This window comes from Microtus pennsylvanicus, chromosome 14, assembly GCF_037038515.1.
Source record: "Microtus pennsylvanicus isolate mMicPen1 chromosome 14, mMicPen1.hap1, whole genome shotgun sequence".
NCBI lineage: Eukaryota > Metazoa > Chordata > Mammalia > Rodentia > Cricetidae > Microtus > Microtus pennsylvanicus.
In genome coordinates this window covers 67,588,638-67,616,586 of record NC_134592.1, presented here as the reverse complement: position 1 = coordinate 67,616,586, position 27,949 = coordinate 67,588,638, and the positions used below count along the sequence as shown (strand labels likewise).

General features: G+C 43.0%; 1 protein-coding gene across 2 annotated transcripts in view; it reads right to left on the bottom strand.

The window, feature by feature from the left end:
- Positions 1-2,933: 2,933 nt before the first annotated feature.
- The window catches only part of Znf277 (zinc finger protein 277), an 87,971-nt gene continuing 62,955 nt past the window's right edge, over positions 2,934-27,949 (bottom strand). For both annotated transcript variants that reach the window (XM_075947650.1, XM_075947651.1), the window contains exons 5-12: positions 23,676-23,767; positions 18,782-18,892; positions 17,972-18,104; positions 9,486-9,553; positions 7,712-7,808; positions 5,906-5,948; positions 4,365-4,539; positions 2,934-3,286 (exon numbers count right to left, since the gene is read on the bottom strand). In XM_075947650.1, coding sequence (XP_075803765.1) covers positions 3,100-3,286; positions 4,365-4,539; positions 5,906-5,948; positions 7,712-7,808; positions 9,486-9,553; positions 17,972-18,104; positions 18,782-18,892; positions 23,676-23,767 — 906 coding nt within the window. In that variant the 3' untranslated portion in view covers positions 2,934-3,099. The remainder of the gene's footprint in view (positions 3,287-4,364; positions 4,540-5,905; positions 5,949-7,711; positions 7,809-9,485; positions 9,554-17,971; positions 18,105-18,781; positions 18,893-23,675; positions 23,768-27,949) is intronic.

Here is a 27,949-nt window from a genome sequence, read left to right as displayed (position 1 = left end):
CAAAGGAAGGAGCAAAACATCCTGACCTTTCGTTAGGTTAGTGACAGCCTGTCTGGAAGTTTATGTGACCCTTCTCAGGTGTGGCCTATGGCTTGATAGCTTGGTTGCCATACCATATAGAAATATGGGCCTATAGGTTCCCCCTAACCATCTATTCCTACCAACATCTCCCTCAGCTCCTGAATCTCTTGCACTGTCTCGGATTCTAAGCCTCCACACTTCTCTTATTGAAAACCCACCACATGCATTTCTTACCTGTCCTCCCCTCAAGCCCTCTATATTTATTCATTTCCAAATACTCTATAACATTCTCCAAATACTCTACACTCCTGTCTAAAAACTCTTAAACACCTCCCCCATCCCTCTCACATCCTGTCTAAAACTCTTAAACACCTCCCCCATCCCTCTCACAAACAAGAGAGTCCTTTAACTTTTACCTACATTTTTTATACGGATGGAAGCTCCTTCCTGTCAGATGGCCACATCAGACTGACCCCTCCGTTATCACTATTCATCCTCATCCTCCAGTTCCTGTTCTTTCATGATCACCCATTCCCCACAAATCTCACCTCTCTTTTTCCTCTGCCCAAATGATAGCCAAACATCCACCATAATTGACTCCCCTAGATTCGCTAACTCTCCAGACACCCTCAAACATCACTCTATGGATGGCTATGGTTGTTAATAAAGAAGCCAGAATTATACAACGGAAAAAGAAAACAACTTCAACACATGGTGTTTGTCTAACTGGATGTCATGTAGAAGAAATCAAGTTGATCCATATCTATCACCCTGCACAAACTCAAGTTCAAGCTCAGCTATACTGAACTTCACAGAAGAGAAAGTGGTAAATAATCCTGGATGCATTGGCACAGGAGACGACTTCCTGAACAGAACACCAGTAGCACAGGCGCTAAGATCAATAATTAATAAATAGGACCTCACGGAATTCAAAAGTTTCTGTAGGGCAGAGGACATCAACAACAAAACAAAATGGCGGCCTACAGAATGGGAAAAGATCTGCACCAACTCCACATCTGACGGATGGATGATCTCCAAAATATATGAAGAGTTCAATAAACTAGGCATCAACAAACCAAATAATCCAATCAAAGAATGGGGTACAGATCTAAATAGACTTTTCAACACAAGATGTCAAATGACTGAGAAACACTTAAGGAGATATTCAACATCCTTAGCCATCAGGGAAATGCAAATCAAAATGACTCTGGGATTCCATCTTGCACCTATCAGAATGGCTAAGATCAAAAACACAAGCGACAGCTCGTGCTGAAGAGGACTTGGAGTAAGAAGAGCACCCTCCCCTGCTGGCGGGAGGAAGAAGAGCACCCTCCACTGCTAACGGGAATGCAAATCAGTACAGCCACATTGGAGGTCAGTGTGGCGGTTTCTCAGAAAACTGGGGTGCTTTTCCTTCATCCATCACACAGCACATTGGCTGCTCTTTTATTTTTTCAGATGAAGATAGTTTTATCTACTTCTCACTCTGCATCCAAATTAATCGACTGAGAATATTTTTAAAACTCTTTTCTCCAGTCTAATTCTAAATACCTCAAAGGACATAGTTTCACCTGTTTAACACCACTCTGAAGTGACAAACTCTGTGAAATGTTTTTAGATTGAATTAACAGGCTTGCCATTACATTCTATTTTGCAAATTGCCAAAATCAGGGACTGAACATGTTTTAGTTTTTCAAAATATCAATTATAGGTATAAAAGTTCAACAGAAGCCCATGGTTAATTTTCTAGCTATCTAGCTCACTGAAAGAGTTGAATTAAGCTTCTAGGATATTAGCTGTCTATTTTTGCAGTTTAAGCAACAATTGCTTCAATTCAACGTTTTTGATGGAAGTGGACTGGTATGTTAATTCTGTTTAAAAATTCAACAAAACAGTTACATTAAAAAATTTCACTTTTCATCATTTTGAGTGAGGTAGCCCAGACCCAGAAAGACAATTATTATATGTACTCACATTTAAGTGGTTTTTAAACATAAAGCAAAGAAAACCAGCTTACAAACCACAATCCCAGAGAACCTAGACAACAATGAGAACCGTAAGAGAGACATACATGGATCTAATCTACATGAGAAGTAGAGTAGAAAAAGACAAGATCTCCTGAGTAAATTGGGAGCACGGGGACCATAAGAGAGGGTTGAAGGGAAGGGAGAGGCAGGGAGGGGAGCAGAGAAAAATGTAGAGCTCACTGAAAATCAATACAAAATTTTGTTTTTATTTTAAGTTCTATTTTCTTCTTTAAAAATTGCTTTCTTGTGGGGTGGAGAGATGACCGAGTCATTAAGAGCACTCACTGCTCTTCCAGAGGACCTGGGTTCAATTCCCAGCACCCATATGGCAGTTCACAAGTGTCTGTAACTCTGGGTCCATGGGATAGGACACCCATGGCAAAACACCCATGCCATGTAAAATCAAAATAAATTTTAAAATTGCTTTTTTTCATTTATTTAAAATTCTCAGGTCTGAGACTAGCCTGATCTACAAGAGCTAGTGCCAGGACAGACTCCAAAGCTATAGGGAAACCCTGTCTCGAAAACCAAAAAATAAAATACAATGTTCAGGTCTTGGTTTAGTCTCGTTTTAAATTTCCATATATTACTCATTGTTTTTTTATACCTTTTTCTTTTGAGCAAGTCTTCATCTATTTAATTTTATCTTTGATCATGTTAAGAATTCCAGTTTAGAGCCACAGAGAAAGGGCTTAATGGATAAGAGGGTTTGCTAGGGCAGTTTGGGGACCTGAATCTGAATCCCAGTACCTGTGTAATCCCAGCTCTGTGTAGACGGGGAGGCCACAGGGGACACAGCGCTTTACTGTCTGTCAGTCAGCTCTAGGTTCAGTGAGAGGCCCTGCCTCAAGGCAGTATGGTGGGGGTGATAGAAAGAGACCCCAGTCCAAAAAAGAAAGACACATTTTATTTTTGCTCTTTTTCTTGAGGAGAGTTTCATTAAGTCGAGCATGATTTCAGTAATGAGCGGTGCTTTGCTGGCAATCAGATCTGAGCTCTTTCCCATCTGCCTCAGGAGAAAAGCACACAACCCGAGTCTGCAGCAGTTTCTCTAGTTCTCCAGGCATTCCTGGAGGAGCAGTTGGTTCAAAACACTGCTCCGTTTCAAAGCGCGCAGCTTGGATGTATCTTCACTGATGACAGGGACACTTTCATGGCGCTCTTGAGCGGTGAGGTCACTTTCACTGTCGGACAGTGTACACAGGAGAGTGTCATTCTCGTAGGTGGGGAAGTAATATCTGGAAGCAACCAGAGACACACCGAATAACCAGTGAGCAAAGTTCCCAGGAGATTCCTGTCTGACCTGAGCCTGATGGGTCCCGGCCTTGCTAGCGGGCCACTCAGCTCAGTGTCTATCAAGTAAGGGCCACCATCAGTGCAGACAACCTGCTCCAGTACCAGGCCACTCTGTTACAGCTAAAAACAGCATCCCTGTTCATTTCCTCAAAGTCCCGGCTCCTTCCCAAACTCTAACTAAGCTCAAAATGGCTATTTTTTCCCCAAAAGTAAACTTTTTAAACACCCAACAAAAGTCTATTGATGACTAGTTCCTTCATCATTAGTCTGTGTGAGAATGAAGAACAGGGTGGCATTTCCACAGACTGCTGACTCTGGCCTGCATAAACTGGAGGTTTTCCAAACAAGGAAAACTACGGTGATTTGGCCAGAGTTCTGTGGAGGCGTAGTTTAATATCCTCTGAGGATGGTAAAATGTTTAGGCAGCTAGCATCCCACTCTCTCTGCTGATGTTAAGAATGATGTGAGAATAATGACAGAAGGGTTAAACTGGCAAATGATACTTGGGAAATTTGACAGCACTTATTTCAATAAGTTCATATCACAGAAAAAATGCGTACTGTTTTTAAAGTGCCGACTAATATGGAATATGTACACCAGAAGCTCCATGATGTATGTGTCACGGACAGAGCAATTTTTATCTAAATGGTATACTTAGGGGAGTGCACAAATACATGCATACAATTATTTATTCTATTATTACTTATAATAGCAGAGGTAAGAAACAACGGAACAAGTTAGGTTATACTATTCAATGGGAAATCTGGCAGTCATTAAAAAAATGGACAGATGAGCATCAGATAGGGAAAGGAAGTTGGTATCTACTTCGATACTGAACTATAGCTATACATGACTACCCAATTAAATTACAGAATAATGGTTATGTCTTTCTAAGTCATATAAACTTTACAGACTCATACCTCCCAGCTTCACATGTATTTCTGAGCTTAAAGAAGTTAGGTAAATACACAACCAGAAGGACAGGGCACAGGGGTCTGCGTCCAGCTCAGCAAGACTTACTCCAGCTGATCCCACGTCTTCCTGTCAGGAAGTAGGGAGGCGTGCTTAGCTTCCTCCATGTGGGCCCTCAACTCGGTCTTGGATCTGAACTTCGCATGGCAACCGTAGCATCTGCACTGGTGAACTTGCCTTCTGATGAAGTTGACCAGCTTCACTTGCTGATAGAAATTTAATCCTGAAAATCATTAGACAACCTTCAGCATTATCTCTGCACTGCCATTATTTCCTTTAAGAAATTAAATTTATTTTAAATTGATACATGAAAGCTTAAATATCCATGGGATAATATGGGATATATTGAAAGCTATAGTTCCACAATATTCACTATTTTTATAATGAATACATTAAAAATCTATTGTTACAATTCTTATAGGAGATACTGTCCTAATTAACCAATATAGGACTTCCATGCTGTGCTCTAAGCTAACCACGTTCCATGTCTTAATACATTTGAACTTCCAAACCATCATCACATAGGCGGAATCATTACAGCAATGTTACTCATTAGGAACCCGTTCATGATCTTGCAGCTGGGAAGTGGTGGAGGCATGGTCTCACAGCAGGCAGGGGGTTCCACAGCCAACTGTCTTCACTGGCAAACCAACTGTGTGTGCAACACATATGCATATCTACAAGAGCGGCAAAGCAAAGGCACACGTCCAGGAGCTCAGCAAAGTAGCCAGTGGATATATTAGGCCCAGTAGGAAATGCGTAATTTATGTCTCAACATCTAATCCTTCCACGGCAGTCACCCCAGAGCAATATAATTGGTCACATCTGTACCGACTAATGGCAGCTATTCTGCTAAGCACTGCAGTGCATATTTTTGTGCATATGTTTCTGTATTTCCTGCCCTGAGGTCTCATGTCATATAAACTGTAAGTGCTGGGGTTGGACACTGCTGTAGGCTGACTTTCAGGAGCTGAGCTCTTATCCGGGTGTGGTAGCGCTACCTGTGATTTGTGTTTGAAGCCAGCCGTGATTTACATGGCAGGTTCCAGGCCAGCCAGAGCTGCATAGTGAATGAAGCCCTGGCTTAGAAACAAAACAAATAAATTATAATTAAAATCCCAAGCCCCAAACAACCCAGGCTCTTCCTGCTAGCCTCTTCTTGTATTTTATTAAAGCACCCAGGGGCTGGAGGGATGGCCCAGAGGTTAAGAGCACTGACTGTTCATTCTTCCAGAGGACCAGGGTTCGATTCCCAGCACCCACAAGGCAGCTCACAACTGTCTGTGACTCCAGTTCCACGCAATCCAACACCCTCACACAGACATATACAAAGGCAAAAACACCAATGTGCATAAAATAAATAAATTAAAAAAAATAAAGCACCCATATATGTGGGAGAGCAGAAGAAAGTATGTGAAATTAAAAACAAATCTTTGGAGATTAGAATTCAAGAGGGTCAAGAATCATTGCTTTAGCGAGTTCTCGTATGGGTGCCTGCATGGAGACAGACATTCTGACAGCACACGGCGCCATTTACAGGACAGTTCACAAGAGTGCAGCGTCACGGAAAACTTCTCAACCGAACTTACCGAGCTCTGACTTTATTCTGAGGAGATCAAACCCATGTGTGTCCTAAAAAAGAGGAATAAATTTGTAAGCATATGAATTATCTAATCTTCCAGGCTGAAGTTATAAACAGACATCTGATTCACAGGGGCTTGATTTCTGCTTTAGAAATCTTTTGACTCTCAACGCTTCCCTTCGTGGTCAGCAGTTCTTTAAAGCGCAATCCACAGACGTCACACAAATCAGTTAAACATTTTAATTAGTTACAGCTTATTGAAGTGGCTTTTGGTTTCCCAGGTCTGAAATAGCTAGGCTGATAAAAGCGTGTGCTAAGGTGTGCTGGTGTTCACAGGGCATCTGGACCATGATTCCAGAACCAGGTCTTAGAGAACCAAAAGCAAGTGATGTCCACGCGTGTCAGCTTCCGTTTGTAATGTCACTTCCATCTCGTCACCGACCTGCTTCCTTAGGACTGCCACAGTGCAGAGACTGGCTGCGTTATGCCTGTCCCCTTTCTCCAGCTGTCTGTGTAAATGCTCAAACTTACAAGCTCACAGAAAGAAAAATCTAGTTCATTGTGACAGCATTCGGTGCAGTACCGCTGGACACAGGATGCTCAGGAATTCACGACATGCTACCATGTGACTGAACAGGATCAATGACATCTATGGGAATACCAAAGAGGTCGCTCCTATATGGTGATCTATCTATAGATCTATATATCTCTACCCTAGTGGTATTATAACTATAATAACTCCTAACTTATTATAGACAAACATTCCTCTTTCTAGCTTTGTCCAGGTCCTTGTTTTGCACAACTAAGCACAGTGTTTCTAAATGAGGAGGCATCATGGAGAGTGAAGAAGAGGTGTCAACCATAGACTGTGAGCTGAGAAGGCAGGGAGAGAATGTCAGAACTCCTCAGAGATATCCTGTTATTATTATTCCCAAGTTGTGATACTGTCATGCATCATTATATACTCTTTCTTCACCCCAGCATTCAGATAGGGTCTCAGTCACATTCAGGGGGGATCTTGGGGTTACAGTGAGGTAATAAGGTTCAGAATTACTAGTGTCAAGCTTCACATTAATATAAACATGATACCCAGAGGGCAAACAGACCAGGAATGTGCCTACGTTTCTTCTTTCTAATTTCTGGTTCCCAAAGTGGCTCTAAACCCAAATTATATCCAGTTTCACTCTTGACCTTTGTGAGTGGCAAGTCCCCTATTCTTTCTATCCTACTCAACAGCAAAGAAAGCCAGAAAAAATCCCCAGAAGCCACTATATTTGGGTATTGCAATTGCGTGTGCAATTCTCACCCTCTGAGCTAGAATTACCAGGTGAGCAGCTCAAGGTGGGAGCACCTAAGTTAGTGTTCCCCTGCTCACTCTGGTACTGCTCCATGCTTGTGCTCCTGCTGTCTCTCCAGGGCACTTTCAGGAATGGAATATGACTGGAGGATGTGTGCTTTAGTGTCTTGCCTGTCTCCATGGTGACATTAACATGCCCTGACAAAAACAAAACAGTAAACCTTCAGGGAGAAAGGAAGAGGCAGAAGCTGACACACATGGCTGCTCACTTCTCTTGTCCCGGGTCTGGGACCCGGTCCATGAAGTGCGGAGATGTCCACAGTTAGGGTAGGTGTGCTCCCTAAGTGGACCTAAGCAAGAAAGGCCCTCAAGCTTGCCCAGAGGCTCCTGGTAGGGGCGCCTAGGTCCTGTCAACTTGACAATCAACATAAACTATCGCACTGAGTAAATGAGGGTCCAGTGATCACCTTCACACTGTCAGAATGAAACAATAGCAAGGAGACAAAAGCATCTCACCTTCATGTGCACATACAATTGATCTATCGTTTCTTCTTGCTTTTCACAAAATAGACAGACAGCGCAGACAGGGTATTCTTGCCAGTCAGACCAGTCACTGGATTAAAAACAGAGGACAGAAAACATGGTGATCTTTTCCACGGGAGGGTGCATTGCACACGAGTTGTGCTGGTGTCCCTGAGTCTGACACTTTGGTAAAGACTGTCACACGCAGTCATAACCTTCAGAGGCAGCGGCTGAGATTCCAAGCACATCAAGAGGTGACAAGAAAGAGCGAGTAGGCACCTCCCCTCTTTCTCCATCTGCACTCTCTGAACCATACTTGGAGAATGGGATTGGTGTGGGATTTTCTGCCGACAAAGCAGTTTAATTACAAAGGACACCTATCTAGAGATGGGATGCTCTCTCACTGGCCAAAGGCACTCAGTGCACATGTGAGCCGACATGTTGGCACTGGGCTTTCCCGAGGGAAGGCTACACATGTATTTCAGGGAATCATGGATTATTTTAAATAGGGCAAATGCTACATTGTATGTCATAGAATGATGACCCAAAGGGCATATGGGCTGGAGAGATGGCTCAGAGACTGAGGGCTTGATTCATAATCACGGGGACTAGAGTTTGGGTCCCAGGACCTGTGACCTGTAACCCCACCTTTGCGGAAGATATCGACCGGAGGGGCACCCGAGCTTGCTGGATTTCAGTCTAGTCCAGAACACACAAGAGATCTCCCTGAGTAACAGAGGAGGCCATCCAGTGCCCTATCCAGCCTTCAAGGCCTCTCACAGGTATAACCACCCATAAACAAGAGCACACACACAGCCGATCGCCAACCAGATCTGACCCGAAAATCTGCCAGTGTGAAGATAAGGAAATACATATTTAAATCAGGACATTTTCTCATGGGACGTTAGAAACTCAACTTCGGACTGAAAACCAGTAAATATTGGGCAGAAGAGATGGCTGAGGGGTTAAGAGCAAGCCCTACTTTTACAGACGACTGGAGTCTGGTTCCCAGCACCCATGGTGGGCAGCGCACAACCCTTTTGGTCAAGCTGTTTGGGAGTTATGGGATCATTTAGATGAGGGGCCTAGCTAGCCAACTTAGGGGCACGAAGGCAGGGAGAGGATGTGGCAGAGGACAACTGGAAATCTCTGTCACAGGACGTATGGAATGTGCAGTCTCATTCGGTGCCATCGCTGTCTCACTGTGACCAGAGACAAGCTGTCTAACCTGTTCGCAGCACGGCTTCACTACCGCACAGTACCACTGCAGAGGGACGGCTGGAAGGCTCAGGTAGTAAACTAGCAAAAACTGTATTAGTACATATATCACTCAAAGCATGAATTTACTTTCCTTATCCAAATTCCTTTTGATGATATTTTATGTATAGCAGAAAAGACTATGAAGAAATCTGAAAGCCTTAATCGCATCTCTGGCTTCACCGTTACCATATCTTCAGCAGGTTTCTGTCTAAGATGCTGACAATATATATGCATTCTGACCTAATTACTGTGTTTGTGTGTTCTGCTCTCTGTATTAAAAAGCAGAAAGTAAAAAACAAACCCAAACCAAAGTCTCTCAAAAATATCTTTAGTGATTTTTATGTGAAATTTATGTTAATTTAAAAATCTTGCCATTTCATGAAAGAATGCTTGGCTCAAGAGACTGTCTTTTTATTCTCTCTCTGGAATGACAATTATAGACCAAATTAAAGAATTGTCTGCATGTTCTTCAACATGTGATTAGCCAGCAGCAGCGGGCACGCCTTACTCTTCTGGGAGGTCCAGCAGCTCGCGGTCATCTTCCAGCTGCACCTCTTCCCAGGATTTCCCGAGTTCCTTTGTGGGAAGAACAGAGAGTTGAGATAGATTAAGAAGAGGTGAAAACTGCAAACAGTGAGCAGCTAAACACATAAACACAGAACTTCAGCAGCAGCATCACTGAAACAAACTCAAACAGTTTTGAAGCAGCACAGTGAGGTCTGTTTGAAAAGTTCACTACCACGATTGAGATGGAGAAATCCTAAAATAAATGTTAAAAACCACAACAGTAAAAATATTTGTTTGTTTTTGGAGAAAGAGCAATAGCTTTGTAATCATGATTTTCTCCCCTCACTCTCTTAAGTTTAAATCACTGGTTCTCAACCCTGGATGTACACTAGAATCACTTGAGGATCTGCGTTTTTGTTGTTGTTGAAAAGAAAACCACAGCACCAGGGAAAGACCCTAAATTGCCTCCTGGCAGTGTGTCCTAGTCTTTGACACTGTGAAGTGACGCTACCATCCCCAGACTTCACTCTTGAGAACGACACCATCAAGTTGCCACCCCCACAAAAACGTTAACCACCATGGCTGTCAGCACTTGGTGCCGAGGAGATGGCTCAGGGATAACGCACTTGCTGCACAAGAATGAAAATCAGGCTTTGGATCCCCAGAACCTCCAGCAACACCAGGGAGGCATGATGATCACCTGCAATCCCGGCGCTTGGGAAGCCCAGACAGGGGAACCCCTGGGGCCAGCTGGCTAGCAAGACTACCTATAATTGGTGAATCCTGGGTTCAGGGAGAAACTGCTTCCGTAAACAAGGTGGAGAGTAATGGAGGACATGCAGCATTAACTTCAGGCCTCTGCACAGACGTGCACACGAGCCCTCATGCACATTACACACACATAAAAAAAAATCCCCTAAACTAAACTAAACCAAACCAAATCAAACTACAGCAACAACAAACTGCTCCCCGCCCCCCAATCTCAGAACGTTTAAGGAAGTTTAGGATTTTTGTACTGGGTTGCATTCACAGCTGCCTTGACTGTGGTTGGGTACGCTTGCACAGGTTGCATTCACAGCTGCCTTGGCTGTGGTTGGGTACGCTTGCACAGGTTGCATTCATAGCTGCCTTGACTGTGGTTGGGTACGCTTGCACAGGTTGCATTCACAGCTGCCTTGACTGTGGTTGGGTACGCTTGCATGGGTTGCATTCACAGCTGCCTTGGCTGTGGTTGGGTACGCTTGCACAGGTTGCATTCACAGCTGCCTTGACTGTGGTTGGGTACGCTTGCACAGGTTGCATTCACAGCTGCCTTGGCTGTGGTTGGGTACGCTTGCGTGGGTTGCATTCATAGCTGCCTTGGCTGTGGTTGGGTACGCTTGCGTGGGTTGCTTCCATTCTTGCTCTCCTGTAGTCTCTTCCTCACCAGCAGCCACAGCCACCTCCTAAGAGCAGAGTTCTTCGGACACAGAAACCCTCTCATGGCTCCCCATTACAGTTAGAACACAATGCAGAGGTCCTGCCACAGTTTATGTACCTCCACGCCCTGCCCTGGCTTCTTCTGCTTCCGTATTTCCCACTGTCCTCTTTCTTCCTTAGGATGTCCCAGCCAGGCTGATATTCCTGCTGCACGCTTGCTCCCAGCATCTACTTCACTCTTGAACGCTCTGCAGAAACACTGATCTTCCTTCCACATCTCTGCTGGAACACAACCACTCAGTCTTCCTCTGACGCGTCTGTCTAAAATAAACCTCCTTCAGTAACAAAAGATGTCTCTGGGCATGGAATGGCCACCGCATTCGTGAACTCAATGTGCTGGGCTTATCTGCACAAGGCTAGCACACTATTGAGCCCCTCACCATTTCCTCGCACACAGCTGAGGGGCCCATGAGGCCCCTCTGAGGGACTATTGGCAATCAACTGCAGTTGGAGGGGAGCTGATTTTCTCCAGTGGTGTAGCCACTGATGAGTTGCTCTTGCTCCAGTGAAGAACCACAGGCAAGAAACTCCAAACTCACTGGCCATGCAGAACAGGAAGGCGGGAAAGGGCAGGGCAGGAGATTTGACAGAAGAAGGAAGGGTGCAAGGGGGAGAGAGGGGAGGGGAGGGAAGAAGGAGTGTGGGTGAGAGTGACTGAAATTATGCAGATGTATGAAACGCAAACAATGGAAAATAAAATAATAACACTGCTGTTCCAAGCGCCAAGGTATTTTATATTCCTCCATGTGTTGGAGGTGTCCCAAGCACTGTTGCATGCTTGGGCATGTCTTTTTATATCTATGCGATTCATCTCCCCTTGAATGTCTAAGGAGACATCGCCTCTGTTCCTAGTCACATTTTCTGATTCTGTCCAGTCAATACTACAAACTTTTTAAAATTGTAACTGAAAATAAGGAAAATTTGAGGTCAATTACTTTAAGAGGATTTTGTGAGGTAGCTAAACAGCATCCATCGAGCACACGCTGGGCATGGATAGCTACTCAATAGCTGTTAGATCCTCTTATCCTTTACAGTCAGTGCATAGATTCCACTTCTGGGGCCTTTGTGTGGAAGCCAGAGAGTCAGCAAAGCCCCACAGAAGGTTCATTAAGATGGTTTATTCTGGCCCAGTCATTTCTATTTTCTTCTTTGAACTGTTTTCCCCTCTTTATGACCTGCCTTCTCTCAATCAAATCTTTATACCAAAGCTAATGAGGGCCTGACATTGGACATCTTTTCAAGAAGCTGATATGGGTTTGATCAAGCCCAGCTGGGCCTGCTCTGAGCAGAGGCATCTGGCAGGGCCAGTTCTATACACAGCTCCGTGGCCTGGCTGGCTCTGAGCACAGCTATGTAGCCTGGCCAGCTCTGAGCACAGCTATGTAGCCTGGCCGGCTCTGAGCACAGCTATGTAGCCTGGCCGGCTCTGAGCACAGCTATGTAGCCTGGCCGGCTCTGAGCACAGCTATGTAGCCTGGCCGGCTCTGAGCACAGCTATGTAGCCTGGCCAGCTCTGTGCACAGCTATGTAGCCTGGCCGACTCTGAACATAGTAATCCTTCTCATTCAATGGTTTTCTTTTGGAATCCTGTAACCAAGATTTTCTCAGTTTTGGACATGCTTTCCCCCTAAAATAAAGGTATTTATTTAGCTAAAAACAAAGAATTATGTGTGCCATTATGCTTTAGAGGGAGCAGGAAAATCTATCACTCACCAACTTAATGAGAGGTTTTGAAGCTGTCATTATTTATCAGCCAAGCGATGCATAAACTCCGACATGCTGAGATCTACCGTACCGTCATTAGAGACAGCTAATTTGAACTCTATAATGTACTCTGTAGAGTCATCATAAACTGTCTGAACCTTACTGAGGGCATCAAGAATCGCTTCAACACTATTCACAGGGTCTCGGCAAGAATTTCTGGTAATCCATTAAAATTTTCATGCCATTCTTGGTCTCTCTGGACTAGGATTTATGGCCATACTTTCTTCGCTGCGAGGCATTCAAGATGTGGCCACCTGCGATGCTCCCCAGGGAGACGAGCAAACGATGCAAACGCTTGGAGGCAGAGGAAAACTGATTTCCCCACTGTCAGACTTTGTAACTCAAGCACAATGTTGCAGCTTTCTGAGTGTTCACTAGAACCTGCAGCAATTTATCTTCATAATACAACGTTTAAAATTTACCAAACTTGACAAAGAGGAAAATCTATTTTCATTAGCATATTAGGAAACAAGGAATTTGTACTTGGCAGTGGTCTACACTTTCCTAAAAGTGTAGGAATTGCTTAGGGACAAGAGCTAAAGGGGGAAAACACGGAAAAAACAAGGCACATGATTTTCTAATTAAGATACTGTGCTAATGAATCATGTCAGGAAAGCTAAGAACACAAGAAAAACAGTTTGGAAGGCATGTCTGTAAAGATGTTCAGAACACCCCCTCAAACCTCTGCATCAGATGGCCTGTGAGCAACGAGAGGATGGAGGAAAAAGGGAAAAGAGCTCCCTCAAACAGGACCCTCCATCTGGCTTGACCCCCAATCTCTCTGTCCCTTTTTGTCTTTTTGTCTCTGTCTCTCTGTCTCTCTCTCTCTCACACACACACAACAGAGGAAGAGACAGATCTATAAATGTGAAGAAATAACAAAACTCTTCAGACTAGGAACCTACATCTGTCCTTTGTGGCTTCATATACTTTAAGATTAAACAAAATAAAACCGACCAAATGATAAAATACAATAGAAATAGTTTCCTTTACTAAACTCTGGGCTTGAAGCCTGAGTGTCTTGGGAACGTGTGGCCGGAGCCCAGTGATGTCAAGCAGTTTGCTGGCCCTGAGACTGGAGTATCTGACTGAAGCTAGGGAGATCTTGTCTCTTAACAATCACCACTCCTCACCGGACTCCAGCTGATGAAGAAACAAAGCAGGACTTGAGGTAGATGATCCAGACTGTGCGAAGGAAAGCCAATGTGTTTGTAAGTCTGTTACATTAGAAAGCTAGTGCAACTTAAGCATAGACATGATCTCACCCAAGAAGAAGCACAGCACTTGTCAATTTGCTCTGTTCGGTGGGGAGCTGAAAACAGCTTCTTTGTCCTTATTCTTCTACCTCTGATGATACTGCTGAGCATCTTGCCAGGATATCTGGGATGCTCTGGAGATGCCAGAAGTGTTTGTAGTGAGCAAGAAGCTCCATGATAGATGACTACTCTCATATGTCCTACAGACGAGGTCAAGTGCTGATTTTGGAGAAGATCCTCATTGAGTGTGTTCACACCAGCCTGGGTCTTGAGGGAGGTTGTTTCCTAATTTTCTAAGAAATTGCCATACTGATATCAAAAGTAGCTGTACCAGCTTGCACTCCCACCAGCAATGCAGGAGTGTTCTCTTTATCCCACATCCTCTCTAGCCTAAGTTGTCATCAGTGATTTTGATCTTGGCCATTCTTACAGGTGTAAGATGGAATCTCAGAGTTGTTTTGATTTGCATTTCTCTGATGGCACAGGATGTTGAGCATTTCCTTAAGTGTCTTTCAGCCATTTTAGATTCTTCTGTTCACTGTTTAGGTCTGTACTTTTAAAAATTGGATTATTTGTTCCTTTGATGCCAAGTTTCTTGAGTTCTCTTGATATTTTAAAGATCAGTCCTCTGTCTGACGTGGAGTTGGTGAAGATCTTTCCCATTCTGTAGGTTGCCATTTTGTCTTGTTGACCGTGTTCTTTGCTTTATAGAAGAAGCTTCTTAGTTTCAGGAGGTCCCATTTATTAATTGTTTCTCTCAGTGTCTGTGCTACTGGGGTTATATTTAGGAGGTGGTCTCCTGTGTCAATGCATTCAAGTGTACTTCCCACTTTCTCTTCTATGAGGTTCAGTGTGGTTGCTTTTATGTTGAGATCTTTTATCCATTTGGACTGAATTTTGTGCATGGGGATATAGATACGGATCTATTTTCATTCTTCTACATGTTGACATCCAGTTATGCCAGCACCATTTGTTGAATAAAGAATGCTCAGTTATACCATAAGGACATGTTCTCAACTATGTTCATAGTAGAATTATTCATCATAGCCAGAAACTGGAAACAACCTAGGTGCCCCTCAACCAAAGAATGGATAAAGAAAATGTGGTACATTTACACAATGGAGTAGTACACATTGTTAAAAAAATAATGACATCTTGAAATTCGCATGCAAATGGATGGGTCTGGAAAAAAAACCATATTGAATGAGGTATCCCAGACCCAGAAAGACAAACATAATATGTACTCATTCATAAGTGGCTTTTAGACATAAAGCAAAGAAAAAAAACCCTACATTCCACAACCCCAGACAACTTAGACAACAAAGAGAACCCTAAGATAGACATACATGGATCTACATAGAAAGGTAAAAAAGACAATATCTCCTGATTAAATTGGGAGCATGGGGGTGTCACAGGAGAGGGTAGAAGGGGAGGAGGGAGGGAGGTGAGCAGAGAAAAATGTATAGCTCAATAAAAACAATAAAAGAAAAGAAAAAAGAAAATCCGTGGTGTGCATGAAACGGACAGAGGAGACATGGCAGATTACGAACACAGCTCTGCCGTTTGCCCGTGTCCCTTGAGGGAGATGCCATGAACGACTCTCACTATTTTGCTTTTGTTTTTTAAAAATAAGGTTTCATCATTACTCATCACTTAAGCAAAAGTTTAGAATTTGTTCTTCATGTAGACAACTTGTTCTTCACATTAAACAGTGTTCATTAGCATATCTAAAATAAGACTATCATGATTCTGAGAGGTTGCTGGCTCTAATTTTTCTCTAACGACATATTAATACTATTTGGAGCAGTCTCTTACATGTACATCCTAAATATTATCATGTATGTTAATTGTAAGAAAACTCGTAAGGCATCCCTAGGATGCTGTAAGGCTAAGCTGTGTGGTGAGCACTTCTCTAGTTCAGAGCAGTACCACATTTCAGGGACTCCATCACTCCTGCCCTTCCCAAGGGTATTTTTGCAGATTTTAAAAGTTCTAATGCACCAGAATACACTTTAATTTTTCCTAATTGTTTCCATACTTATTAACCACTTACTCCAATACTTGGGCTAAAAATGCTATGGTTGTAGGTGAGAATCATAAAGCAGACATTAGAGCCAGCTTTACTTTTGAGTTTGTTTCAAGAAAAAAGGCAAGAGGGAACAGGCCATCACAATCACAATGATTCTGAGGATTACAACAAAGGCACCAGCATCATCTCAACCATGTGAAGAAAGAGGATGGATGTGGTGGATAACTGATCGACCCTGGTGATGCGAACCTGTGCGAATGACTTAACCTCACTAAGCCCCGGTCTCATTGTCTGTAGAGAAGGCTTCATGCTAATGCCTGTGTCCTGGGAATGCGGTTAAATGAGCTAGTATATAAATACCTACGATAGTGCCTGGCCCACAGAAAGATCTGTCCGCTGTTCTTATTTTAAAAATGGGATTAAGTCGATATTACCCCCAAGTTGTGATTTCACTCACATTTCATCTTTACTAAGTCTAGTGTATTCTCTTGAGTCATGGGTTGCCACAGCAAATCTGTGGTTAGTGCAATCCATTATGTTCCCCCTAGGGACAGCTGGCACTCATAAACAATTTCAGCTTGACAGCCAGTCATACTATTTGATGCTCAGGGACTGAAGTATCACACTTTTCTAAAATGCCGAGAGACTACGAGCGTGCGGACCCTTTGAAGTCTCCCTGCAAGGTAAAGACTCCAGCTATCCAGTGTCTGCTAATTTACAGCTCTTGTATATTAGTTCAAATGGGCCCCGGAAGGAAGAACTATTAAATTGCTTTCCTAGCTTGCTGGAGCAGCTGCATGCTCCAACCAGTGCTGGAGTGCCCTCCCTGTAGGAGCAGGCTGGGCCCTGAAGCAGCTTCGCTCTAGGAAGTCATGACTGAACGGCTTGAGAAGAGTGAAGGACTCAGAAGGTGCCTGTGCCTTAGCCTTGTGCTGGCTGTAAAACATCTGTAGTAAAGCTTTGCAAGTTCCCAGAGTCAATCTTTAAATACATGCTAAGCTTACTTCTTGAGGAGAATTTCAGTTTAACACTATGTGAGTAAATTAAGACACATAAAAGGTGCACATTAGTACAGAGATTTCCAACGCAAATCATGAACACTGCTTCCTATCCAACACACAAAATGGTGGATAATAGTCTCTCAGTGCTCGCAAAGCAACAGGTTTGGATTTTAAAGTTACTTATACTGAGGGGGAAAAACAAAAGCAAAACAACCTTTCCTTTAGAAAATATCAGAATCAAAATTTCATCTTTCTGTAGAATTACTTAATCTTCTTCTATGTATGGGCAGTATACTTCATTATACACAATTAAAAATATTAAGGGCAAGCCTGGTAGCATTCTCCAGTCCTCACGTCAGTTCAAACCCCCCTCCCAGAACTTTAAATAACCCTAGTGACTCTCTCTAACAGAATACCGTTTCTTGTCCTCAAAGAAGTCATCAATAGCGGGTAGCAATCAGGATAGAGACTTTGGACTTTAAGGCATTTAACGTAGTTGGCATGCGTCACCAGAAAAACAAGAAAAATTTTTGCCCAGTTAAAATGGAACTATTTCTCTGAAACTTGCAATGACACAGATGCACATCTTACTTTGAGGATAACGGCGGATCATCTAGTGGAGCGATGGGGGAAGAATAAGAGTTAACCTTGTGAGGCACCTAGCACATCCAGTGCTCAAGAAATGCTTTTACAAACAGAACACAACTCTCTGGCCTTGACTCCAGACTGTGAGTGGAAAACACTGCGTTCGAGAGACAAAGCATCTTTACTGTAGACACATCTGCCAATCCAAAGACAACCGTCTCAGTTGCTTTGGAAGCCACTGCTAATTCCTGATAATGCCTGTCGTTTTAACCTTTGTACCAGTTCATTCGTTATTCAGACACTAGTTGGCCTGTAGGTAGATTTTGTTTCTAGTATTGTAATCAAATTTTAAACTATGAAAAACATGACTTACCAAGTAATTGATGACATAAAATCGGTCATAGTCTCTGTTCTTTGGGTTGATCCTACGATGCTGCTTTTTTCTCATGTGATCTTTAAGTGTGTTTTTGTCTCTGAAGGTCTTCTCACAGTACAAACACTGTAAACTAAAACATACAGACATTGTTAAATACATCTTGAACAGTTGCTACAAGAACCCTATTTTTAATTTAACATTTATTTGTTTGGGTTATACAAAACAAACAAGGGTCCTTCCGTGAATTTCTCCCTCCCTTTATCCACTTGGCTTTGTAGAAAACACGGTATGGTTTCCTTTGTAGTGGTCTAAATATGGCTGTTCAGTTTAAACTGTGGCAAGGATTGTTCTGTATCCAGACTGTGACCAATGCAACTACTGTGATCAGTCGGCTCCTGTCCCAGTAGCCATATCTTCACTGCCATGATGGCTGTCATCCCTGGAAACTATATGCCAAAATAACACCCCCTCTCTTCCATGGGTTGTGACTTGCCAGGTATTTTAGTCACAGCAATGAGAAAAGTAACTAATATAGATCACGGTGAGGATATTTTTCATGATGTAACTTACATGGTATTTGGCATAAATCATGTATTTAAATGCAAAAAGTTAAAAACTCACTAGAAGGCAATATAATCTAGACAAAAAACACACAGTACCAAAAAGATGCAGATTCCCACAATGCAATAAACAATTAACTTTTACTTATTTAATTCTAAATTTAATTAATTTTGTTAAAATCAATTGTAAAAATTCAGAAGTTTCTAAGATTCAGTTAGGTTTGGTCTGTGTTTCAAGAGCACCTACTTATCCAGTTTCTTCTGTAATGTGTGGAGGAATTCAGCGCAGTTTACAATGTTGTCTGGCAAGCCAATGTTGAAAGCATGTTCTCTGGCCATGTGGTTCAACAGAACAGACCTATGAAGGAATATGAACAATCTCTATAATTTATTATGTAGGAGCAAATCAGGGTAGAAATAGCATTTATATAACAACTACTAGTCAGAGGACAAGCAAGTACTGAATACCGACGTAAACACTGAGCCTTCTTAAGATGGATACGCTAACGATGTGCGAACACACACGTCCATTTTCTGACACCGTCAGGATCAGACCCGGTAGGAGCTCATGTCCTGTTCTTTAATCTAGCAAATAAATAATGCTTTCCCAACTCACCATGAGAATGATGGTTAGTTTTAGGCATGAACTTTACTGGTATAAGGAACACTAGAGAACAAGGAAAGCATTTGGTGTGTGTGGTGAGGGTGCTTTCCCAGAAGACTGGTGTGCATGCACGTGTAGAAGCAGAAAGCCTGCCCTCAGAGGTCTCTTTCTCTTGGGGTTAAGATACTATTAATTTCTATCTCGCAGATACTGTAATTCCAGGCTCTCTGGCCCTGAGACTCCCATTTACATCAGTGGTCCCAGAACTCTCAGGCCTTAGGCCTTGAAATGAGTTACACTCTGAACTCTTCTGATTCTGAGCCCTGTGGATTTACACAGAGCACTTCTGTCTCTGACTTTTAGATGGTCTACCGTGTGCTGTGGGATATTTGTTTGCATAGTGTGAAGACAAGTCATTGTGATTGGCTTAATAAAGAGCTGAATGGCCAACAGCTAGGCAGGAGAGAATAGGCAGGATTTTTCCAGGAAGAGAGAGAACTCTGGAAGAAGCAAAGGGATCATGCCAGTGAGACACCAGTGAGACACTGAAGATGTTGAATATGTGGCACAGAGTAGAGGTAACGGAGCCACGTAGCAGAATGCACTTTAATAAAAACAGGTTAATTTAAGTTATAAGAGGTAGTGGGAGAAGCCTAGGTCAATGGCCAAGCTTTCATAACTAATAACAAGTTTCCGTGTTGGTATTTAGGGGCTGGCAATCCAAAGACAGTCCAACAAGAAAGCTTGCTACAACTGTGGGACTGCTCAGCTTCTGTAAAGGCATGAGGCAATTCCACTAATAAACCTTCTCACACATTCCCTTATTACACATGTTGGTTCTGTTCCTTTGGAAAATCTTGACTGATACAATGGAGAAGAAAAGAGGCAACTGGCTAGCAGCAAGATGGCCTTGTCTGTGACATGTGATCTTGGACGTTTACCCAGTACAGCATCAGACAGATTATGAACCCAAAGGTAATAGATGTTGTCTGCAAGGGTCATGATAACCTGGAAGCACAATTATCAGCCTGCAGACTAGCTTCTCACAAAGAGAAACTTGATTTATAAATTCGAATTTATTTTAACTTCTGTGCAAAAATGTAATGATGCACAAGTTTATTGATTACAATATAGCATTTTGATACATAGATATTGTATAGTGCTTAAATTATATTTGCTCTAACCTGGATCCTTCAAATGCTGTTGTTTAGTTTTTTGTAATATACAATTCGTTAGCACTAGGTATAGTCTTCCTATTGCACGACCTCTGCACACCAGACTTCTTACTGCTATTTAAACAGGACATAGACATACTGTCAACTTTCACTTTCCCACTCCTCCAAGTTAGGGAGCCAAGGTCTCTGGTTGATATGAGTTGTACTGAATATACTCATGGAAGCCCAGTCCTCCCTCAGCCTCTGCAGATTAAAGGCCTGGAGTCTAAGGTCTAGTAGATGGGACCAACACCAAAGACAGGTTGAAGGAGTGTGAGGTTAGAGGCATCCCAAGTCCCTGTGAACAGTGGCCTCTGGAGTCTAAGAGAGTTGACTCAGGGGAGCCGGGGTAGCACTGTTTTCAGGACCAGTTTATGGGTTCCTGTAGTATTAAGAGCGGCGGGGCTGCGTCCCCAACACCCCAGCCGCCTGCTCGGCTAGCTTTTGCCCCAAAATAACAACACACAAACTGTATTCATTTAAACACTGCTTGGCCCTTTAGCTTTAGCCCTTACTGGCTAATTCTGATATACTGATCAACCCATCTCTAATAATCTGTGATCACCGGTCTTACCGGGAAGATTCTAGGTCGGAGCTTCATCGCGTGTGTCTGCCCGGGAGCGGGGCATGGCGTCTCTCTGAGGCATCTGCTCCGGAGAGGAGAGCTGTGGAGTCTGAGCTCACTTCCTCTTCCTCCCAGCGTTCTGTTCTGTTTCCTCCACCTACCTATGCTCTAACCAATAAAATGGGCCAAGGCAGTTCCTTTATTAGCCAATGACCTTCCTCCATCAGGTTCCACTGCAGCAAGCCCCGTGCCATTCTGACTGTAAGGTCCTTTCTAAGAGTAGCAGGCCTGAGCAGGGCATTTAGAGTAACATACAAGCTTTGAATTGGACACAGATCCAGCAGATGGCTGACGAGCTGCAAAGGTGCTGGGATGCTTCCCCTGGTTCTAGCCTTTGCAGTTCACTCTGAATGTGTGTCTGAGGCTTAGTCCTCTTCTGACTCTCTGGGGCCTGCCGGACAGGCATCTAGACATTGAGAGCGAGGGCATGAGGTTTATTACACAGTGTGAGCTCTATTATGAAGGCTCAGAGAGTTCAAAAAGTTTCCTGCCTCGCCTCCCTGCTATCTTCCCAAGGTTTCCATGCCCACTTAAGACTTGGGAGGCAGAGTAGCTACAGATGTTATGAAGAGAGGTTATTATGGAGCTAAGGGTCTTCACTTGGCTCCAGGCTCTGGGCTGGGGATCAGACTGATGTCCTTCTGGTTTTTAGTGGGTTACCAGGACTTCCTGGGAACTCAACATTCAGACATTGAAAGGACACTAGGTATAGGTAGAGCTATCAAGAAGGGGCTTGGCTCTCCATTACCGTGATGGCCAATTTATGTGTCAACTTGTCTACTTAAGGAAAGGCCTTGTAGCTAGCAAGGCATTGTGTGTGGGTGTATTTCTGAGGATGTTTCTAGAAGAAACTGTCCATACATAGGAACAGTGAATAAAGACAAGTCCTCTCACCAGAGCGAGCAGGATAGCCCATTAAGGGGTTGGAGAGGGAGATGGACATATATTTATCTTCTGTTCTTAACACTCTGAGATATCACTATCACTGGTACTTGGGGTTCCCAGGCCTTCAGATTGGGACTAAGTTTGCCACTAGTTTTCTGAGATCCCCATATTGCAAAAGGTATTATTTGTGGAGCTTTTGACCTCCTCCTAATTGTATGAACCAAGGCCTTTAGTCACATTCTTTTATACATCCTATTGATAACTAAGTGGTTTACTACCTAACTCCAAATTGGGTGATTCATCCCAAGAGCCTGAGACAGGAAGGCCAAGGCAGGCCAGGATACACTGCACTCATTTTTCTGGGCACAGCAGCAAGCTGGCAAGGGCAGGGGAGTCTCTGCCGTCTGGCTGAAGATGGCACTGTCTGCTTTAGCTCCCAGATTCTGAGGTTCTTTAAGACCAGCCAAGATGAGTCACCAAAATCACTACTTTAAATTAGCTTTTCATCAATTAACTTTAATTTCCAGGAAATTAAATACACAACAACTTTAGTAGTTCAACTTCTTACCTTCTTTATAATGTTAATTTTATCATTAATCACACAGCTTTACTTCAAGAAGTTATGGAGAAACTTCTGGCTTTCACGGTTATTATATTTTCTTATATTCACAATGGTACTTAAAGGCATCTAATAAATATGACTATATAATTAAAACATTCTAGATAGAATTGAAGTTTTACTTAAAACATTATTTCAGGCCGGGCGGTGGTGGCGCACGCCTTTAATCCCAGCACTCGGGAGGCAGAGGCAGGCAGATCTCTGTGAGTTCGAGACCAGCCTGGTCTACAGAGCTAGTTCCAGGACAGGCTCCAAAGCCACAGAGAAACCCTGTCTCGAAAAAAAAACAGAAAAAAGAAAAAAAAAAGAAAGAAAAACATTATTTCAAACACTTTCCTTCTCCGTTTTTCCTCAGTCCACTTTAGAAACGAAGCTCTCTGTCTCCTTCCATCTTCCTTCCTAGTTTCGCCTCATATGTTGTCAGGTCTTTTTTTTCTTTTTTTCCTCCAGTTTTGTGGTTTGGATAAATGAGGTTAAGAAAGGCCTCCCAGGAAAGACAGCATGAGTTCTGCACAGCTGCCCCTCCCTGACAGCACTAAGGACCAAACAACTTAGTTCTATCCAACTAGAAATTCATAAGAATCCAGAGTGTACTTGTTTAAGAAAGATAAGTCTATGGCAGAACTGGGAACTGAGAGTGTCTTTACTAACCTCCTCCATTTCCCTCTGCAGACCCCTCCACTTTTCTCCTCAGCAGCCTCACCACTGCCTGAGGAGCAGCATGGGAGGGACATCCCTCAGGAGTGTCACCGCCAACCTTGTCTGGCAGGTGCTGCCCAAGCTCCCCTCACGAAGCTCTCCACTGACTTAGAGAACAAAGTCGCACCATCTGAGCATCTATCCCAAATCATCAACGGCTTGTTTTTCTTTTAAATCCTGCAGCCGCTTGAGCAAAGTATCAGTTGTGGCAAATACTATACGAGATAAAACACCTCAGACAATCTGGGGAGTGAGATGTCATGAAGTCTTGGAGAAGTTAGGACAGACCTGGGGTTTTTGAAGACATACGCAAATGTAAGGCTGTATGAATACCCAGGAAAGACCCAAGCAAACCACAAAACAAAGGCTAAGATGAGTTATCATTTGATGCAGGGTTGAGGTTTGCTCTAATCCAAGTTAAAAAAAAATCCTTTAATAAAGGGCAGAGATGAAAGATTGGTCCAAAGCATTTCTGAAAGTTGCAGAATAGCGAACCTGTTTCCATGGAATTCCTCAGTGCAAAACATGCACGCGCCACGAAAGCTCCTATCATTCCGTTCGCGCTGTTGCTGGTCAAGAATTTCTTTCTGCAAATTATAAAAAGATTTATGATCTTTAATACTTGCAGTTAGTCACTGAGAAATGTCAGTCTGAGTGAGAGTATAAGAGGGCAAAGGTCACGTATGAAAGTTGCTCATAGTTCAAACTTCTTTGTCCTTGTCTCGACATTGAAACTTGAAGTCTAAATCAGTTCTCTCCAAGGGAGTCTTCCTGGGAATTCAAACCAGCAGTAGGTGGCCAACACAACACGAACTCGGGGGATTTTGAAAGTTTTTGTCTCATAATGCTTTATGAACATTTTCTTAAACTTCATAGATCTTTTGCTTACACGTTATGGTTCATGATTTTGGTTTTATGGGTTTTCTGTGTTTGTAAATGTGTGTATCTCAGCAGCTGTATGCGTTTCATGTGCTTTTTTTTTGAGCCCCCCATGTTTATTTTGTTCAATTTAGGTTTGTTTTTATTTTATTATTAGTTTTTTAGATGTTTGTTTGTATTCTGAGAGAGTTTGTAGATTTGGGTGAGTGGGGAAGTGGGGAGGATTTGGGAGGACCGCGGGAGAGAAACTGTAATCAAAATACAGTCTATGAAAAAGAATCTCTTTTCAATAAGAAAAGAGAAAAAGTATATAGATAGCAGTAGACCACGCCAGTCAGACAGCAATTGGTGGACTCAAGAGTCAGCAAGAAGGTCTCATCATCCTTCCTGTCTCTCTCTCTCTCTCTCTCTCTCTCTCTCTCTCTCTCTCTCTCTCTCTCCCTCCCTCCCTCCCTCCCTCCCTCCCTCCCTCCCTCTCTCTCTCTCTCTCTCTCTCTCTCTCTCTCTCTCTCTCTCTCTCTCTCATCACACCAGAATCTGTTCATAATCAAATTCCGATAAGTTCCCCACTATCTCCAATACCAGCATCCCAAGTACAGGTTTTATTAATTTATTTTACAATTTCTTTGTTTTCATTTGTGATCCACTGATTTTAATCAGGATGATCTGTGTTATTCCAGGTACTAGAGTTGATGTGGCCACACATGGCTTTTTCTCTCTTGTCCCCGGAGTGCACCCATTGCAGCATATGTGAAAACACATCTTATAGCAATGACCTTTCCATTCAGTGATGCTCACATAGAGATCGAGAGGGAGAGAAGCGCTAATACTTTCCTACAGAGCACTCATACAAGTGAAGTGAATCAGCTGGGAGGACTTCTCAAGAGTTGGAGGCTTAGAGCACACTAACGCAATAGAAATAACAAAAGACACAAACAATTATGCCTTACTCTTGATGTAATCAGAAAAGGAAGTATTCCGCCCAAGTTCATTTTCCAGACCACTGGCATCGAAGTCTGGTGTGCAAAGGCTTAACTGGGCACAGGATGATTTTGGAGATGGCCTTCCATGCTTTTCTCTATGTTCCAAATACAAGGTGCAATTTGATTTGCTTACAATGCAGAGTCCTGGCTAGAGACAATTACTATTGTACTGTATTGTTACAGATGTACTGAACTTTCAGGATCTTGCCTCTACCAATGACGAAGCTGTTGGGTTCACTTTCTTTGCATTTACTCTTCCACAGAAGCTGTACTCAGCTCCTAGCCACAGAGCTCCTTTACGCTGTTAGTGGGTTCACTTCTGTATCCAACACTCAGCTCCACCCTATCTCCCCTCACTCTAGTCTGTTAGTCACTTGGCTTGTCTTCTGAGCCTGGAGCTAAACTCCTGGACTTTCCAAGATGAGCTGAAGAAACAGAGGCCATCAAGTACTGAGAACAAAACTAGTCAAACATGTTGGCATCCAGGATCGGGCAGCATCTGCTGTCGGCCTCTGCTGTGGTATGACAGTTACTGCTGCCTGGTGAGACGGAGTCTCCGAGATTTCCATCTACGAAGGTTATCAGGTGCCAGAGAGATGATTTATAGACTTTCTCTGTATGTTTTAAAATATGATTATCTGATGCAGGAAGATTGGGAGGGAGGGAGACAGACAGAGGGATGGAAGGAGGGAGGAAGAGAGGGAGAAGCTCAAATTTTACTGGAAATGGGAATTTAAAGCTAGGCTGTGATCCCCTAAGGCATGAGCCACAGCAGAACTGAAACCATGAGAACTTGCGTGTAATAAACTCTAAGGAGCATATGATTGGTGTCCAGTTTTCCCTTTCTTTCTTTTTTGGGTGGGTGGGTTTGAGATAGGACTATCTGTGTAGCCCTGGCTATCCCGGAACTCATTCTTTAGAGCAGGCTGGCCTTGAACTCACAGAGGTCCGCCTGCCCCTGCCTCCTGAGTGCTGGAATTAAAGGCGTGTGCCACCACTGCTAAGCTGGCTCCCAGTTTTCCACTAAATAAATGCATAATTAGTACTGCTCCATAACACTTGATTCCAATTTAAGATCTTCAAAGCGTCTTATTGCATTGTTTCTTCATGTACAGGTTACAGGTAAAGCAAGAAAACATACAATCTGTACAGCATTGTAACCAGCAGGTCTCAAGGACTCATTCTGATTTCTTTAGCCAGCCAAGGGCCTGGGAAACAGCTTCATCTTCTCCTCCATGGGAGTTTTCTGCCCTCTGCCTCAATTCCTCAAAACTTAGTCTGTGGTGAGTGGAGTGGAAAGCCAATGGTGAATGAGGAGTTCTGCATTTCTTCCATTCTCTGGCTAACTAGTGCACAGTGCTAACTCTTTCCTAAGATGCAGTTTCTGATGTTTTCTAATTTCCCATGCAAACAATCTGCCAATAATTAAAGCCGCCATCCTAGACCATTGTGTGGTACTTCCCTTTGCCAGCCAAACTGGCCAGGCATCTACACTGCTTCTTCAGGAAGCTGGCCTAACAGTCATTACCAATGGAAAAGGAACTTTTATGCTTTGTGCACATACTTCCTCATAGTACATTTTCAAAAAACAAATGATAATTCAATTTGTACCCCTGTTGCAACTATATACACAATACAAATTTGCATGCTCTTTTGAAGATTAAAAGGGGCTTCTCAAAGGATTAATGACCGTGAGTATCCCTTACTGAAACAGGGTGCACACATATGGTGTACAGTCTGGGTGTAATGTGCTGTTCTCAGAAGGACCCCACATCTGTGGGAAGGGGTCTACACTGTGATTGCAGAGAGCTAGAATGCTTTGGTGGTAATGTATTCGTCTAATGCACACAGGTCCTGGGTTCCAGTTCTAGCACCAGGAACACCCAGCACCTGTGTTTAAAGAGGCCACAAGGCTGATAGATTATAGCTACTGTTGAGCAGGCTGGAACACTGCAGGCCGTGAGTCAAAGGGTCTTGTGTTATGTTTAGGCCCCACTAGAGCCATTTATTGCCTACTTCTGTGTCTGATCTAATACCACCCTGATTACCAGATAAGACCTTTGGGATATATCAACAGACTCCTAGCTCCCACCAACCCAAAAGCCAAGAATGCTGTCAGACAGCACCTGAAACCCATGACAGAGCTTCCCGGCTTTGCTGGGGCCCATCTACTAGTTTCCACTGCTGTATTTGAGAACTGCCTTGATTTATGACTTTCTTTTGTTCCCTAACTATAAAACGCTTATGAGCATAAGACATTCTGCACATGGAATGTCTGTAGTCCTAGGCCACAGTCGCTCAGATCAGACACTTGAATAATCTATTTTTGTTCCCTTTGAGGGGAGAGCTGTGTTTGGTGCAGAGAAGTTGGTGTTTGGTTTGGAGAGCTCACAGCAGATTGGTAATTGTCTCAAGAGAAGAGCCTACTCTATAAGAAAGGATTCTAAGAAAAGGAATGTGTTGTTGCTTATGACTTTTAAAGTCCTAAAGTTTCATTTTGTTCCCTTCGAACATGCCATAATAGATAATTTATGAAGTCTAAGAGCTACATAGAACATTTTACATTGCTTCAGGAAATAGGTATGTATTTAAAATTATTAGTTTTATTTTAACTATAACATACATAATTTTAATAAGTATTAATCTTAAATGCATAAAGATACACTCCTAAGATGGCTTTCTGAGCGAGCAGGAGGTACCAGGCGAGATGAGGAAATGGAGTGGAGTGGTGACCATCAGTTCTAATCACTCGGGAGGCTAGACTCACTGTTACAGAAGAATTATTTACTATTCACTTTAATTAATTAAATTTGCTTTACTTTTTAAAATTATTAAAGTGAGTTGGGACTGTAGCTTAGTGGGAGAGTGTTTTTCTAGTATCCATAAGGCCCTGGATTTGGTCCCAGC